This window comes from Anolis carolinensis, chromosome 2 (genome assembly GCF_035594765.1).
Source record: "Anolis carolinensis isolate JA03-04 chromosome 2, rAnoCar3.1.pri, whole genome shotgun sequence".
Taxonomy (NCBI): Eukaryota; Metazoa; Chordata; class Lepidosauria; order Squamata; family Dactyloidae; genus Anolis; species Anolis carolinensis.
The window spans coordinates 218,147,111-218,165,767 of record NC_085842.1 but is presented as its reverse complement, the minus strand read 5'-3'; the positions used below and the strand labels follow the sequence as shown (position 1 = coordinate 218,165,767).

Below are 18,657 nucleotides of genomic sequence, written 5' to 3'. Positions count from 1 at the left end.
CTATGTTGAATTGACTGAGACTCTATGTGATAGTCATTGAAAAACTATAGCAAAATATGCTGCAGAATATCCCATGAAAACAAAGTTTTTGCTGTTTAATAAATGTTTTCCATATTTTTAATGATAGAACCAATTAAGAAATGGCACTTATAACCCAGGAACAAAAATTGTGTTATATAGTGTTATTGAAGCTAACCAAGGCCAGCCCTGCTTAATATTTAAATGAACAAACACCCAATGGATATCAGGTGCCATAGGCTCTTTTCCAAAGGAAGGAACAGGCAAAACCACAAACATATTCTTTGCCTAAGAAAACTCTATGGAAATCATGGGTTCGCCGTAAGTTGACAGGTGACTTGAAGACATACAGACACACACAGAGAAGCAATGGATGAAAAACGCAATCAAAACCTAAACTTTCAATGTTATCTAGCTGTAAAAAAAAAAGATGCCCTTCTTTATAAATATCACTTAGTCTTTTATGGCCCCTTGGCCATAAAAGAGACTCCCAGGCAAACATACATAGTATTTCTCTAAGAGGGAAAACCTGGAAATCACTTGCCCGAGGATTTTCAGTAAGTGGAATGTAAATTCACATCTCATCCCAATTCATCCTCATCTATACTCATTTATAGTAGTCCACCAGCCTTTTCTGCAGAGACTCTCTGGTTTTGCCAATTCCTTCCTCTGAAATATTGCTCATAGCATCTGTTGTTGCAGAGTTTAAGGTAAAATAAAGGTTTTCTCCTGACATCTATATATATAAAAGAGTGATGGCATCACGGCGACCCACAAAACAACAAAACTACAGGCCCCCCAACCTCGAAATTTGACGACACAACCCATCATCCACGCCTCTAGATTGATACAACAAAAAGAAAAGAAAAATAAAGTCCTATTTAGAGAGAGAGGAATAATTGCTTTTATCCAATTGCTGCCAGTTAGAAGGCTAAGCTCCTCCAACTTGGTCTCCTAGCAACCCAATAAAAAATAATAAAAAACACTAAAAAAATTAATACAATAAAATACTATAATAACAGAAAATAACTAAAAATAATACAAGAAAATAATAAAATATAATAAATAAAAATATAACTTACAATAAAATTAATAAAAAATGCAAATAAAGTCAAATAAAAATTACACAACAATTTTTAACCAATACCACCACTTTGCCACAGCAACGCGTGGCCGGGCACAGCTAGTTAAGTCTAATTGTGTCCGACTGGGGGTTGGTGCTCATCTCTATTTCTAAGCCGAAGAGCCGGCATTGTCCGTAGACACCTCCAAGGTCATGTGGCCGGCATGACTGCATGGAACGCCGTTACTTTCCTGCCAGAGTGGTACCTATTGATCTACTCACATGTTTTCGAACTGCTAGGTTGGCAGAAGCTGGAGGTGACAGCGGGAGCTCACTTCACTCCCCGGATTCAAACTCGGGGGTGCTTTGAATGCGATTTCCTGCTTCTTGGCTGGGGGTTGGACTGGATGGCCCATGAGGTCTCTTCCAACTCTACTATTCTATGATTCTGTCAACCTTTCGGTCAGCAAATTAAAAAGTTCAGCAGTTTAACCCACCACCTTGGGCTCCTTGCAGAGATTAGCTAAACATCAATTGTATGACTGGTGGTAAAACATCTCTGCAGCAGTTTTCATTTCTTGTCCACATTTTCTCTCCCGTTTGGCCCCCACTCAGCGCCACCACAACCATCCAAATACCACCCTGTCTCTATTGCCTCTGCCTCCCCCATGTACTCATATTTTCCTTGTGCTATTTCCAGAATTGTATTTCTTTTTATCTGATTTCTGTTTTTAAGCCTTTATGAGTATTTTGGGAGGGGGCATATGGCTGGCGATGGCTTTCTCCAGCATACTGCGCAATAGCACCATGAAGGTGGAGAGGTTACTAAGGTTACTTAGGGGAGGACGGAGAGGATCACTTCTAAGGAGGGATAGGAAGAGCTAAATATAGCCGGAGGGAGAGATGGGGCAGCTTAGGCTCAGGTCTCCAGTGAAACCTTTAAATCTCTCCAAGGGAACAATCTAAATGAGGGCTGGGAATTGTTCCCAACTTCAGAAGGACAAGGAGCCACTGTTCAGGATAAGAATAACTTTACATTCCCCTGAAGCCACCGCTCTGTTCAACCTCACAGTAAATTGCAGGAAGCCATTTCTGGACTGGCAACGCAATGATGTCTCGGGAGAGGCAGTTTACCGGACCTCAAGGAAGGGCATTGCCCTTCAAGCAAGACAGAGTTTCTCTGCTCCAAAAGCTTTATACATGCAGAGTGGCTCAAGTACTTGTAGAAAGATCTCCTACGCAAGGATTTATGATGCTTCTGGAATAATTCTCATAAATACGGGTGATTCCAGAGAGAAGGCTCTTGGCACCGCCATCTGGATGGCTGCCTGCCTTCATTCATTTAGTCTGCAGTGCTGGAATCATGGACATAGGCCAGAGTGATTCATGTTTCCCTGTTTTCAAGTCAAATTCAAATGCTTCCATTTATCATAGCTTGAGTCTACTCTTCATCCTTGCAGCCCAGCCCAGCGCCATGCATATGCATATGTCCCATTTTGTCCTTGCAATAACCCTGCTCGGTTTGTGTAGTTAAAAATAAAGGCAGCTATCCCAAAGACACATGGTTGAGCCAGAATTTGAACCATACCCAAGTACAAAATATTATGAATTACCCCAATCCAGTATATGCAAATCAAACACAGTCCATAACTGGTCTTCCTTGGTCAGTGAAAAAGGCCGCAAGGTATCATGGTAACCCTGTTGCCAGTTTTTTTCTTGGGTTGTCAATGACGCATATAGGAGTTGTAATAGACAACATCAGCAGATTTGTCTTCTCTAAACAGCAATGCTTCTCAGCTTTTTTGGGTGCAATCTCTATTTTGGTAACTTATTCTTCCAGCCATTGAGTTGAAAAAAAATGTTTGCTCTGGTGCCATTTCATCACAGCTCTTTCTTTCTTTCTTTTTGGTCAAATGCACTGAATGTTGTTGTTGAATGTTATTATGTAGGTTGTTATGGTTGTCAGTCAGATATTACGAAACAACAAACACCTTCTCTGCTCTCACACACTCTTTTCTCTGTACTGTATCTTCCTAGGGTGTAGTGTCCATTGAGAACCCTGCATTATTTCCTAGATTTGTTTTGGTTTGAATCACTTCCCACATCCGTACTTTTGCTTTGGTTAAGGCAAACCATAGTGAAATTTCATTCTTTTGAAACATCTTCACATAGTCTGTCCTGTCTCATTTCAGTCGGTGGGTTCAGTAACACCGAGAAGTCGCTGGACATCATCGCCCATCAATCCTAGCTCACTGCAGCTCAGATTTCCATCCATCAGCCTTGAGTGGCCATCTTGATACTTTTTGTATGTGTCAGGTGTGACTTGAGAAATTGTAAGTCACTTCTGGTGTGAGATAATTGGCTGTCTGCAAGGATATTGTCCAAGTGAAGCCTGGATGTTTGATGTTTTACCATCCTCGTGGGAGGCTTATTTTATGTCCCCACATGGAGCTGGAGCTGAGAGAGGGAGCTCACTCACTCTCCCCAGATTTGAACCATTGACCTGTCGGTCAGCAGTCCTGACGGTACAAGGATTTAACCCATTGTTACTGTATACCCCACACCACTTCTTAGCACACCAACTCATTACATCAAAGTGGCTGCTTTACTCCCAGGTTGCTTGATCTTTTAGCTCCCTTCTTTTGAACTGTAATGTGTCTTCTATCACAATTTTCAATACCTGTTCATCCACTGAGATAACACACATACCCCTACCCGACATGAATGGCTAATATGCATTGTTGCTTTCTCTTCATTGTTCTGCCATGTCTGGGAAATACGCCCTCATAACAAGGCAGCAATGTAGTGGAACCAGTGGGCCCAGGGAGCCGGAGCAACACCAAATTTAAATGAGCAAGGATGGGGTGACCACCTCCACTCCCCACATCTGCAATCCTGAGAGGAGTTGAATACTGTTTCTCCCATCAACAATATATCATTTTCCTTGAGATAATAAAGAGCATTTGGCAAAGGGGTTTGGGGCTTGGTCTCAAATAAGCAATTACCGTATATACTCGAGTATAAGCTGAGTTTTTCAGCCCTTTTAGGGCTGAAAAAGCCCCCTTGGCTTATATTTGAGTGAGGCTCCCGACCAGCTTATATTTGGGTTAGCTTATACTCAAGTATATAGAACATCAGAGTTAGACAGTCTTATCTTATTGAAGTTTTATTATCTTATAGTTTTATGTAAATATTCAAAAACTTACTGATGCATCAATTAAGATAATTTTATTGGTATCAATTTTTATTTTGAAATTTACTAATAGCTGCTGCATTTCCCACTCTCGTCTTATAGGTAAAGGTAAAGGTTTCCCCTGACGTTGTCAAGTCGTGTCCGACTCTGGGGGTTGGTGCTCATCTCCATTTCTAAGCCGAAGAGCCAGCATTGTCCATAGACACCTCCAAGGTCATGTGGCCGGCATGACTGCATGGAACACTGTTACCTTCCCGCCGGAGCAGTACCTATTGATCTACTCACATTTGCATGTTTTCGAACTGCTAGGTTGGCAGAAGATGGAGCTAACAGCAGGCACGCACTCGGCTCCCCGGAATTGAACCTGGAACCTTTCGGTCTGCAAGTTCAACAGCTCAGCGCTTTAACACACTGAGCTACCAGAGGCTTATAGTTTTATGTAAATATTCAAAAACCTACTGATGCATCACTTAATATAATTTTATTGGCATCTATTTTTATTTTGAAATTTACCAGTAGCTGCTGCATTTCCCACTCCCATCTTATACTCGAGTCAATAAGTTTTCCCAGCTTTTTGTGGTAAAATTAGGTGCTTTGACTTATATTTGGGTCGGCTTATATTCGAGTATATACAATAAAAGCCTTTAGCTTTATAAAAAAAAAGACTTGCTCTTGGCAGAGAGGAAAACTGCCGGAACTGGTTTGCCGATATGGATTAATACATCATCTTGAAATGTTGGCCCTTCGTTGGGACATGTCACGATGAGCACCACTACACTACTAAGTTACTGCTGGGAACTAATGTGTTTGCTATATAGTGAGGATATTAGATAATGTATATTATCCTGCAGCCATGTTTCCCAAATGCTGGTTTTGAACTTCAGTTCCCAGAATGTTTTATTGTTGGCCAAGCTTACTAGGGCTTCTAGGACTTGGAAGTCCAAATCAGCTGGAGTACCATCATTTGGGAGCCAGTGCTAGAGTCATGCCTCCTATGCAGAAGTAATAAATGCCTATCAACTCACTTTACCTTTCGGGACCTACCTGTAAATAGGCAAAGCCCTATTTTTCCTCTCTCCCCCTGCAAGAGAAGTCACTAAGATACGACACCAGCAGTTAACACTGAAAGACTTTACATTCTGTTTTGTTATTTAGTGTTAATCTAGTACATAAGCAGTATGAATTTGATGGGGAGGGGGCAGTGATAGTATGTTAGTATATTAAAAGACAGAGATAGATCTCTAGAAAGGAGGGACACAACCTTTTTTGTGTGTGACCTAACAAGTGACATTTCCGAACCTACTTGTGATCAACACAGTTTGGGAAACTGTGCTCTAGATCAAGCTAAAGAATTGGTTCACATTACGACTTACTACATTTGCAGTAGTATTTATAGTAGAACTGAACACTATTTCGTTTCTGGCAATGACAGCAAATATACAGTAGAGTCTCACTTATCCAAGCTAAACGGTCCGGCAGAAGCTTGGATAAGCGAATATCTTGGATAATAAGGAGGGATTAAGGAAAAGCCTATTAAACATCAAATTAGGTTATGATTTTACATATTAAGCACCAAAACATCATGTTATGCAACAAATTTGACAGAAAAAGTAGTTCAATACGCAGTAATGTTGTGTTGTAATTACTGTATTTATGAATTTGGCACCAAAATATCACGATGTATTGAAAACATTGACTACCAAAATGGCTTGGATTATCCAGAGGCTTGGATAAGCGAGGCTTGGATTAGTGAGACTCTACTGTAGATGAAACCTTCTAAGCTCCTTGTTCAGTGCTCATTACAGGCACATATTGCCTGTGATGTGTAGAGAAATAAGTCTCAACCTGGAGCTTGTTAAGCAACTATGTGAACATGTCCCTTATCAGATACACTAGTAAAGAATATAGTGAAAATGGAAGAACCGACCTTTGCTTACTTCAGGAAACTACCTTATCTCTATGTCTTAATCTCAATACTTTCCACACACGTCATCTGATGAGCAAGTACAGTAGAGTCTCACTTATCCAACATAAACAGGCCGGCAGAACGTTGGATAAGTGAATATGTTGGATAATAAGGAGAGATTAAGAAAAAACCTATTAAACATCAAAATAGGTTATGATTTTACAAATTAAGCACCAAAACATCATGTTATACAACACATTTGACAGAAAAAGTAGTTCATTACACATTAATGCTATGTAGTAATTACTGTATTTACTAATGTAGCACCAAAATATCATGATATATTGAAAACATTGACTACAAAAATGCGTTGGATAATCCAGAACATTGGATAAGTGAGACTCTACTGTAGCATGAGTTGGGATCTTGTAATTTCTGCATGTCTAGGGCGGCTAACATGGGCCCATGTTAGCCGCCCCGAGTCCCCGTTGGGGAGATGGTGGCGGGGTATAAATAAAGTTTTTATTATTATTATTATTATTATTATTATTATTATTATTATTATTATTATTATTATTATTATTAGCTGTATTAGTCTGATGCAGCAGAAACCACAAAGTGTCTCGCAGTATCTTAAAGGTTTTGTTGGCCAGAAGCTTCTATGGCCTGCATCTTATTGGTATGTCTTTGATTTGTGCTAAATAAAATCTTTAAAATCTTGTAAATGCTACTAGACGGCTCTAGGTGTGTGTTTGCAGTGTAGTGTAGCATAAATAAGCCCTGACTGTGGTTGTTGCAACTCTCTATGAACCAAAAGCTGATCCATACACAAATAACATATAGGATTGAAGGATAACTACTCAGACATAACTACAGTAAAGTCTCGCTTATCCAACATTCTGTATTATCCGATGCAGTCTGCCTTTTAGTAGCCAATGCTTTTGTAGTCAATGTTTTGAATACATTGTGACATTTTGGTGCTAAATTAGTAAATACAGTAATTAATTACAAGATAACGATACTGTTTATTGAACTGCTTTTTTTGTCAATTTGTCGTAAAACATGCTGTTTTGGTGCTTAATTTGTAAAATCATAATGTAATTTGACGTTTAATAGGCTTTTCCTTAATCCCTCCTTATTATCCAACATTTTCACTTATCCAACGTTCTGTCGGCCTGTTTATGTTGGATAAGCGAGACTCTACTGTATATTATTATAACAGCAGCAATAAGTGCTGTCTTGCCCTTCTAACACTAACTCTCTGGTTCTTATTTAGGTAAAGGTAAAGGTTTCCCTTGAAGTCAAGTCCAGTCATGTCTGACTCTGAGGGTTGGTGCTCATCTCCATTTCTAAGCCGAAGAGCTGGCGTTGTCCATAGACACCTCCAAGGTCATGTGGCCGGCATGACTGCATGGAACGCCATTACCTTCCTGCTGGAGCTGTACCTATTGATCTACTCACATTGGCATGTTTTCGAACTGCTAGGTTGGCAGAAGCTAGAGCTAACAGCGGTTGCTCATACCACTCCCGGGATTTGAGCCTGGGACCTTTCGGTCTGCAAGTTTAGCAGCTCAGTGCTTTAACACACTTTGCCACCTGTATAAAAAAGACTGGTCAATATGTGGAACGAACAGACTCAGGAGACAGGTCAGGTTCTCCCCTTGCCTTGCAATTCAATGACACCCCAAGATTTCCTCTCGAGGCAGGAAGTGTAGTGAGGTCCCTATTAGGGTGCTGTAAATAGAAAAGAGAAAGGTATGGAAGGACGAGGGATTAGCAGATGTCTTGGGGCTCTATGTAATCCCTGGGCGGGCCGTACTTGGTTGCCCTGTTGACCCTGAGCTCCTTTGGAATGGGATAGAGAGCTGATCCACCACCTCCTGCCAGAAGAGAGATCAAAGGCCAGGATAAAATTACCCTGATCTCTTCTTCTCTGTTCTACAGTCCATATTTCTAGATATCTTCTCCAAAGGAAACAATAATGAACACTAAAAAGTGGTGCAAGCACAGGGAGCGTGCAAAGAGTGATGGGATTCCATCAAGGCACTTGGAAGTGTGAGTCAAGAGTAAAAAAAAATTCATAGGAAAATATGTAGGAATTCTGCCATGTTTGTGTTGCAAGCCTCTTATTAACTTCAGGAGAACTGACCCCAAATTATTTGCCTCCAGGTCCCCGAGTGTCTATTTTCTAATGAGTTCATAGGATGAGATGCATTAGAACAGGAAGGCTTCAGGAGTGACAATGCGTATGATAGACATGAAGGTTCGGAAAGTGTCGCGTGTGAAGGCAGAGAAAGAAAAACTGTTCTAAAGACATGGTCTTTTCAATAACTTTCTAATTGAGCTTTTCTTTTCCAAGGAACACCCAAAGGAATGCCTTTTTCCACATACTGTACCGACAACCAGAAGAGAATTGTATTCCAAATCAGTAAGAGAAGCGAAGGATTCAGAGACCAGGTCCAAGGAGGAAAGGGAGGAAGAGCAAGAGGTTGTGGGTTTGGGGGTGAGGGATATTGGGGGGAGACATCCTTACCGTACTCTACGGGCGGGTTCCTCCTGCTCAGGACCCCCTAGCTCCCAGCGGGGGGGAGGTGGGCTCCCTCGGCCCAGGAGACGCTGGCCACCCGGCACTAGCTAACTTCTGCCGTCCCTGTTCCGGCACCAGCCGCCAGTCCACACGCCTTGTATCTCTCCCTCACTCTCCTAGTGTCTCATCCTCTCCCAGGATAGGTCTCCCTGTGGGGAGCTGAGATACGGTGGAGGGAGGGCAAGGGTTTGGGGGAGGGCCAATTCCAGGAGCAGCATCAGGCAAATTAAATCAGACACCAGCGAGTTGGGGAAATCGGATTGGGACTTAATGCAAAGCAGGTGGATGGGGAGGGGACAGCGAGGGAGAGTAATGTGCTTTTGGAAGAAAGAAAAACACAACCACAGGGTTTGATATAATTTGTTTTTGTGCATTAGTACTGCATTAATACAACGCCGATTAATCCAGAAAAAAATTATATCTACATATAGTGTGGCAGTTAAAGGGAATGGCTGAGGAAGGGTCAAGTATGGTGTATGGAGACCCTTTTTGAGCTCTGGTGGGACCCACCTCAGAGGCAGGTGTTAGGAGAGGGTGCCAATGGGACCAGACTTTCGAGGGAAATGCCTCTTGTTCAGAACCAGAAGACGAAAGTGTGTGGTGACAGGCTGACAAAAGCATTGGACCGAAGGCCTTTTGGCAGCTGTGTGTTCTGGGATGCTGCTGTAGAAGGATTATCTTGGCCTCAATCTCTTTTAATCTCTCCCTGCAGCTTTGGCCCAAGCTTGAGATAAATACCTTTTAACGGATCGTGTCTGACGTCAGGAAGCCATCAATCTAATCAGCTGGGCCACTTCTGGGCCAGAGGTAGCCACTAAATTGTTGCAAGAGCCAGCCACCTCACATGTACCTGAGTTTCGACAAAGATCCCAACAACTTTCCCCCCTCCGGCAAAAAAAAAAAAAAAAGTCTGGGTCATACACAACTGGATTTGAAATTAGCTCCGAAAGCATAGGATGAGAAAGGTATCTGGCTAGGGAAGGATAAATACAGAAACAGGATGGAAAGGCGAAAGGCTTTCCCTCTCTTTTCTCTTTCCAGCAAGAGTATATTTAACAAAGCCACCGAGCGAGGTTGTCCAGAGTTTAAGGGCAAGGTGTATATCAATAACACTTAGCCACATCTTCCATCGAACTCTAAGGAAGCTGTTTCAGTATTGAATCAATGCCTGTTGTTAGTAATGGACTGGATGAAACTTAATCCAGAGAGGACTGAGATGGTCTAGTCAGATCAATGGCAGAACAAGGAGCTCCCGGTGACGCAGTGGGTTAAACCCTTGTGCCGGCAGGACTGATGACTAGAAGGTTGGGTTGCTGACCTGAAGGTTGCCAGTTTGAATTCAACCCAGGGGGAGGATGGATGAGCTCTCTCTGTCAGCTCCAGCTCCATGCGGGAACATGAAAGAAGCCTCCCACAAGGATAGTAAAAACATCAAAACATCCGGGTGTCCCCTGGGCAATGTCCCTGCAGACAGCCAATTCTCTCACACGAGAAGCGACTTGCAGTTTCTCAAGTTGCTCCTGACACACACACAAAAAATGGCAGTGTAGGGATTTAATGTGTTGTCGAAGGCTTTCATGGCCGGGATAACAGGGTTATTGTATGTTTTTTGGGCTGTATGGCCATGTTCCAGAAGTATGGAACATGGCCATACAGCCCAAAAAACATACAACAACCCTGTAGGGATTTAGTTTCTACTAGGTGGAGTGTCACTCCCTTTGGAAACTCAGGTCTATAGCTTGGCTATGCTCATGGATTCAACCCTGATTCTGGATGACTGGGTTTTGTCAGTGGCCATGAGTACATTTGCACTGTTAAAACTAATGTGCCAAATACACATATTCCTGAAAACACCAGATTTGGTTAAAATAACACGTTCCTTGACTACATTTTGTTTGGATAACTACAAAGTATTTTACGTGGGACTGTCTTTGGAAACTGGAAACTTCAGTGAATCCAAAATCTTGTGGCCAGACTGCTGATTAGGACAGGTTATAGGAAACACATTACACTCCTGTTGAAACAGCTCCGGACTATCTGAAATACCTTGTTTCCACAAATAAACCTGCATTAAGATCTTGGAGGAGATCTTGCATTCAGCTGCAACAGTAGTGGAAAAAATCTTAGCAGGATCAAGCAAAAGCATGTATTCAGCAGTGCTGTACCATCAGGAAGTGTTCACTTAGCTTTCTATCATCTCAAACTTGCTGAGACTGGATTAGCTTCACTTGAATCAAATGCCACTGATGGCACATTCAACAGATTTTCCTAATTCTACTTACATTTACATCCAAACTGACAATTGTGCTCTTTTAGCCCTTTGCCACTTGAAAGGGAGCTGTCCAACTGCTAACAGAAGCTGGGTGGGACATAGACAAAGACACAGGGAAACAACACATGAGAAAATGCTAAACTTCTGTCTTTCTGTGTCATGGTCTAGATTCAACGCATAATGTTTGCCTGCTTTTGAGCAAATGAAAAGACAAGTAACAGAAGGTCCAATGGTTTGAGTGTCGAACTCGGACTCCAGGAGACCAGAGTTCAAATCCTCTCTTGATCACACAAAGCCACTGGTTGATTTTGGACAACTCACACTCTCTCAGCCTCAGAGGAAGACAAAGACAAATCCTCTCTGAACAACTCTTTCTGAGAAAACTCCATAAGAAGTTTGGTTTACCTTAGGGTTGTCATACACTGGATTTTTTTTTTCGTTTCAGGAGCAACTTGAGAAACTGCAAGTTGCTTTTGGTGTGAGAGAATTGGCCGTCTGTAAGGACTTTGCCCAGGGGACACCCGGTTGTTTTGATGCTTTTACCATCCTTGTGGGAGGCTTCGTTCATGTCCCCACATGGGGAACTGGAGCTGACAGAGGGAGCTCATCCGCATTCTCCCTGAGTTGGATTCAAACTGGCAACCTTCACATCAGCTACATATAAATATAACATTTACAATAGATATCTAGAGTTAAAAAACAATAATGCAATAATCAAATAAAATAAGCAAATAAAACATAGCATACAATAAAACACGTAATAAACAAGACAAATTAGGTGATAGTACAAAACATCCACCACTATCGTCAAAAAGGTTCGGGCATATGAAAATACATGATTTCAAGGCTTTTGATAAAGTGCAAGGTCAATGAATGTAATGTTCATATGTTTATTTTGTTCTTGGGTCTGTATCTTGTTTTCCTGTTTAAGTTCCATGTCTTCTGTTTGGATTACAAAAGGCATGGAACTTAATCGGGAAAACAAGATACAGACCCAAGAACAGAACTCCTAATTCGGAGCTTCCAAGACAGACAGCTTGACACATGAAAATCCAACATTGATCTCCTCACCGAACATTGACTCCAATTCCTTAAGATTACTCCGTATTGCCCATGACATCACTCTTTCTCACACCTGGGTTCCCTTTGCTAATTTTTCAGTCTCTGGGAACACCGAATTCATCTCTGTTTCGCATTAACTCTTCTGATCTGTAAAAATGCTAGGTTATCGGTAACCTTCCTTGTCTCCTCCACATTCCATTCAGAGTCAATCCAAAAACATTCCTACCTTCTTGAAAAACACTTTCGCTTTCCCCCCACAGAAACACCAGACTCAAACAGAAAATCCCAGTCCTCATCCTCAAAGGCTTCACAAGCCTCAACACTTATTTTTTTAAATTGGCTAATTGCTTTGGTGATTTCCGCCTAACTAGGCAATGCTGCAAACTCATTCCTGGTTTGTTGTTGCAGGATTTGCGAGAGAACCTCTTCAGTCATGTTGGAGCTGCAGTTAAGGAGGTTTATTTTTAGTCCTTTAGAAGTTTAGTTCCATCTGATGAGCATAGAGGGTGCACACCATGATTTCTTGGACCATAGATAATATTTGTGGCGTTAAAGAATCCCAATGCATCATGGACATCTGCAAGATGTTGGATTTCTTCAGCCTTTTTGTTTACCAGATGTTCTTGAGTTTTCTGGTCCTTCTGCAGCTTAACATGTATTGCTACAGTAATATACAAGCACTTTATAGCATCTTTCTGCCCCATCCTAAGATTTGCCCTAAAACATTTTAATACCTTTTTCAAAGTCATGGAAGTGATTTCAGAATGTGTTTAAATAAAAAAGTAAGTTTGTGTAAATTAAATTTACACAAAGCAGGTTTTGAAAGGTAAAATAAAAGGCCGGGCGGTGGCGCAGGCTGGTTAGCAGCCAGCTGCAACAAATCACTCTGACCAAGAGGTCATGAGTTCGAGGCCAGCCCGTGCCTGCCTCTGTCTCTGTCTCTGTTCTATGTTATGGCTTGTTTGCCTTTATGTGTGCAATGTGATCCGCCCTGAGTCCCCTTCGGGGTGAGAAGGGTGGAATATAAATACTGTAAATAAATAAATAAAATGTCCCTTTTTCATAAATACAACTACTTTACACACTTTCCAGAGTGCTCAGTTCATAAGGGAACATGCACATCCTATACTGTGTCCCTTGCAATAATGGGCGGCACCTAGATAGCCCTTTGAACTGCTACTAGCCCAGAGGCACCCTTTGCTTGCCAGGATCTAGCTTTCCTCAGGAATGGGGTCATCGCTATCGTTGTTTTTCCTCCCTCTGTCCCTCTCCGCTTCTGTTTGGTTACAATATAATCCCATCTCTGGATGATAATCCTCCCATGCAGGAACAGTAGATTGTGTTTATCCTGGTCTAGAAACCTGTAAACAATCCAAAGTCCTCGTCGTCCCTGCTGTTTGTGTGATCTGACAGGCATGTGGATTCAAACCAAGAATATGGAAATGTAGGGAGAGTCAGCCAAAAAGAAAAAGAAAAAAAAAGAGTAAATCCTGGAAACTCGAAACTCTCTTTCTTAATCGCACCCAATTTGTATTTGCTGTAGGCAGGGCTGTTCATCTGTTTAACCTTTCTCCAGGTCTCTGCATCCCAAATCATTTGGTTTGCTTCCAATAGCAACACAATTGCTACACTGCTTCCTTTTGCTTCCTCCATTGCAGCAGCATCCATCAGGTTGGAACTGTAGGTTAAAACAGGTCTCTATATAAATGGCTGCACGTACTATTAGCAAGCCTAGTTCTTTGCCTTTCTGCCCCCCCCCCCCAAATGTAATATTGGCCATTCAGCAAAGTTACTGCAACTGCACTGACTGCTCAACTATGAACATGGCAACAATGTTATATAGAGCTGACACTGAGAAGCAATTCACAGAACTGTATCTGAGTTTTGTCTTTGGTCTGTGGACTGCCTATCCTAACCCCAACTTTTTGGCTAAGTCAGAAAACAGTGGTGTCTGCTGGCTCCCATTTCATTGTTGCAGTGAATATGGGCAAGATTTTTGGTAGTCTTGAGCATTTATATAAAATTGCTATCCGTTTCAGTTTGTTTCATTCATCAGGCCCCGTTTTCAAGCGCCTTTCCAAAATGGGTGCCTTTCCAAATTAGCTTTTTTGTTCTGGGTCTGAAAGAACAAAAATTTTCATACCATTAGCCAACATGAGCATCCTTCCCAGGCTCACCTTCCCTCCGTTTTAAGGCTAGAGGGGTGATAATTGTCCCACATGGAGGGCACACCTACCACTCTTTGCCCACCAAGTTTTATAATGTTTGGGTCATCCCTTGATTTTTAGGGATTTTTTTTTCTATAAATAAAATCCCCTTAAAAACATGGCATGTTTTGTACTTATATCCTTCATTACGACCTGAATTAAAAGCATCAGAGTTACTTAAGATGCCACTCTTTCTGTGAAGTTTTCCTCTCTATCTGCAGAAGAGAACTGGGTGTAAAAACAGGGCTTAAGATATGACTAATTCTGAGATGTTTAACTCTCTATCTGCAGAAGAGAAGTGAGTTTAAAGGCAGGGCTTAGGATTCCACTAATTCTGAGAAGTTTAACTTTCCATCTGCAGAAGAGAAGTGAGTGTAAAGGCAGGGCTTAAGATACCACTAATTCTGAAAGTTTAACTCTCCATCGGCAGAAGAGAAGTGAGTGTAAAGGCAGGGCTTAAGTCCTGCATGTTGTTTAAGTCGCGTTGACCGACTGTCTGCACAGGGTTCCATACTTCACACTTTAACAACACAACCGTTCAATGCTAAGGCTTCCCACCAAATGGAACTGTAGAGGAGAATCTACTGAACAAGCCAGTACCTGCTGCATACCCGGACTGCCATCTGTTGAGGAGTTACGAAGGTGGAGGCATTACTTTTCATTCAACCCTCGTACATGGTGTTGTAAGTGGAATCTTGCTCATTCGTTGTGAGCTTGTTAAATTAGATTTACGATCTAGTAATTGCTGGGGATTCACATTTACAGTTGCTAATGACAGATCATGACCTATCTTGTCTGACAGGGCATATCCCACCTTAAGGGGGTTAAGACACGGTCAACTGTGGTGTTTTGTTTTTTGATCTGTAAGCTGTCCAGAGGCTACCTGTTGATAATTAGCATGTCAATATAATCCATGCATAAATAAAAATGGCCCATCTCCAGCCCACGCAATACTCATCTCAGCTTAAAGGTCCTGGTGACCAGAAGGTGAGGAGGGATAAAAATAGTCCCTTGCAATTCCTAGCGATTTCCTATTATTCAGCCAGAGAAGTCAGCCATAGCAGAGCACTTGATGAACCAAGCTGGGCACAGCATATTATTTGACAACACAGAAATACTGGACCGCTATAACAACTATCGTATCAGACTACACAGAGAAGCCATTGAAATCCACAATCATGTGGGCAATTTCAACAGAAAGGAGGAAACCATGAAAACGGACAAAATCTGGATACCAGTATTACAAAACTCTAAAATCAGGACAGTAAATAAATAAAACATTCAGAAAACAGGGGAATTCCTGATAGGAAGCAATCAGGTGCAGCTAACACCTCCCAACAAAGGATTCCCTCAGGCAGGAAGCAGCCAGGCTTTGAAGCTGCAAGGCTATTCAATGCTAATCAAGATGGCTAATTGCAACATTCACAATTGCCTCAAATAGACAAGAATTCTTTCTCCCAACCTGGACTTTCCACAGATTATATAAACCCCACTTGCCTAATTTCCAACAGACCTACAACCTCTGAGAGTGCCTGCCATAGATGTGGGCGAAATGTCAGGAAAGACAACATCTTACACTGCCTGGAGGGGCAGAAACAGTGACGGTTGGCTGTAGCAAATGTTCTGTATGACAACTACAAGTTGCACCATGTTCTCCCTGGCAATGATATCAGAATGAACATGAGCAACATGTTGTACAGAATACTCTTGGATTACCAAGGAATGGCTCCCATATCATGTTGAGTCCCTTAGCCATGGCTCTTAATGTTGGAGAACTGCTACTCTACAGCTGATTTAACTCCCATGCTTTCTCTCCTTCATACACTTGGATATTATCTTTTATAGTAAAATCAGGGGCCTTTGTAAATTCTGGGTTTCAACTACCATATGCTACAAATTGCATGGCTAGCAGTAATGACTTTTTGGAGTCAATTGTTTCAAACACCCGAAGATCCCCATTTCTGCTTTATACCTTTAGCAAGAAGTAAAGGCTGCTCTCTGCAAATTCAGATCAAGGAAAATAGATCAAAACTGAACATCCAAAAGTGATAGAGTGAAAGCACGAGGCAATAGTATAAAGTGGGATTTTAAAATCCTGCTGCCTCAATAACACTCGCCCTTTGCTATTACTAAGAAATATTTACTGCATCATAAGAAAAATCAGCTGCACAGAAAAAAGTGCAGGAAAGTCCTCCTTTATTCACTGAAATCAGTGACTTCTCCAGTCGTTTGGCAGAGCTTTGGCAATGAGCCTAGTTTCCAAACCTGCTTTACTGCCAAACATTGAGTTTGACCCAGAATCCCATTTATGTGAATAGAGTTTACTTCCTATTGTGTAAATTTCGAGTTGCTACAGTTCTTGGGTTGCTGTGAGTTTTCTGGACTGTATGGCCATGTTCCAGAAGCATTATCTCCTGAAACATGGCCATACAGCCCGGAAAACTCACAGCAACCCAGTGATTCTGGCCATGAAAACCTTCGACAATGCATTGTTACACATTCAAAGGTTTGAAATAGATTACTTCAGATTCCAACAACCTTTTTTGCTTTCAAGCCAACACCATACAGCAGGAAAAATATGTAATCTGCAATACTGATAATATGTATTATCAGCGAACTAGTTGTTCTGAATGCAGAATTCCACATCTCCGAATTAACGTATGTAGAATTATATTTATTTTTAAAGCAAGCATATTATTAGAATGTGTGTTTGAAATTAATCTGGAAGCAGGGCACCAATCCACTCAAAACCTAGTGCAGACTTGGAAGTGTTGCAATGCATTATAGCATATCTGTTAAAAAAGAAAGGCTGGGAGAATACTGAACATTTCCATAGTGCTTCAGAAGATCCCAAACACTTATCATATTATCTCAGACATCCTCACAACAACCCTGTATGGTTGGCGCTGTTGGAATTCAACCCCACACTGCCCAAGTCTGTAGTCCTCAATGAGGAGTAGTTAGCTTAGAATAGGCTGAGAGGAAATCCCTTTTCCACTGACTCCTGAATGACAGTTGGAATGTATGTATTTCTTTTCTCCTCTCTGTTTCTGCTCTCATTCTGATTTGTATGTAGAATGGATACTTTGCAGGTGCACGCCTTTTGTCTTTGATTTTGACTTTTGCATCTTAATGTGTGCTGTGTGTATTGAGATCTCTCTCTGCTTGTGTGTCAGGAGAGATGTGTGAACCCAAGAAGAGATGGAGTTATAGAGTAGCTAGGACCCAGTTATTAACTATTAAGAAATATAATTATTTTTGTAAATAAACCTTTTGTAATCTTAAAGATTGAACTCTGGATCTTTGCCTCCTAAGCTCTAAATTCTTTACAGCCACATGGCACTTTCACGCTCTGCTTGCTGCGAGCTGAATGCTCAACCATAAGTATCTTGCTTTTGTATTTTTGGATGCTCTGCTGTTTTTTGGGTAGTTTTCCCCAACACAGAACAATCCTAACAAGCACTATTCAAATATCATAGCTAAGGGGCTATGCCTTACAGCAGAACTATCCAAATATTTCATGTTGATGACATACTTTTTAGACATGTATCATTTCACGATACAGTAATTCAGGTTTATTAGGAAATGGGAGGCTAAATCAACTTGTAAGAGATAGATACATACTGTACACAAACTGTAATAATGAAATGTATGGGAACACAACATATCTCATGAAAACCTTTTATTCATATTTTAAAAAATATATGATTTGTAAAAACAATAATATACATTTTCAAGACTTTCATCCTACTCATATTTGTGTGACACACCTACATACTACAGCCAAGACACTCAAGTGTCACAATACAGCCTTAGAGAGAACTTTGGCTTGTAAGCAATGGTAAATTTGAACAGGATCAGTCTCTTTTAGCCACTCTTCTACACTGTCTCGCAGGCCTGGCCTCCTGGCTAATACAAAAGTGATTCTCAGGTTAACATGGTGAGTGTAGCCCAGGGCAGAAAGTTGGATTCTCACATCCTCTTAATACAGCAGACTTATGAAGTCCATTGTAGAAAGGCTGGCACTGCTACAAACACTAACAGATTGTTCATTTCTATGGGTCTCTGACGCGCACATGATGAATATGCTCAGAATTCATCTCTGGCACGCAGCCGCGTGGATTGTACTCCAGACCCCAAATCTGCTCTTGTCCTTTGGCTGTGGGATCTGGCTCTTCCCTTGGGAACAGGAGGCTCTGGTGAGTCCCTATCACTATATCCAGGGCCAGCTTTGCCTTTGTCATCTGGCTGCGAAGATTCTTGTTCTTTCTCCTTCTGTCTCATCAGTTCTTCTGCTGGAGCCCGTTCCTACAAGCATAAAAAAGGAAAGAATCTGTAGAATAGTATTG

The 18,657-nt window shown here is 41.5% G+C and overlaps 2 protein-coding genes across 2 annotated transcripts in view; both read right to left on the bottom strand.

Annotated features, from left to right (window-relative positions):
• gnb3 (G protein subunit beta 3) overlaps nt 1-9,481 on the bottom strand; it is a 36,032-nt gene extending 26,551 nt beyond the window's left edge. The window contains exon 1 of the mRNA XM_003227101.4: nt 8,714-9,481. The gene's annotated coding sequence lies outside the window, so the exon portion shown is untranslated. The remainder of the gene's footprint in view (nt 1-8,713) is intronic.
• Nucleotides 9,482-17,975: 8,494 nt separating this feature from the next.
• The window catches only part of p3h3 (prolyl 3-hydroxylase 3), a 33,890-nt gene continuing 33,208 nt past the window's right edge, over nt 17,976-18,657 (bottom strand). Inside the window, exon 15 of the mRNA XM_003227115.4 lies at nt 17,976-18,616. Coding sequence (XP_003227163.1) covers nt 18,398-18,616 — 219 coding nt within the window. The 3' untranslated portion in view covers nt 17,976-18,397. The remainder of the gene's footprint in view (nt 18,617-18,657) is intronic.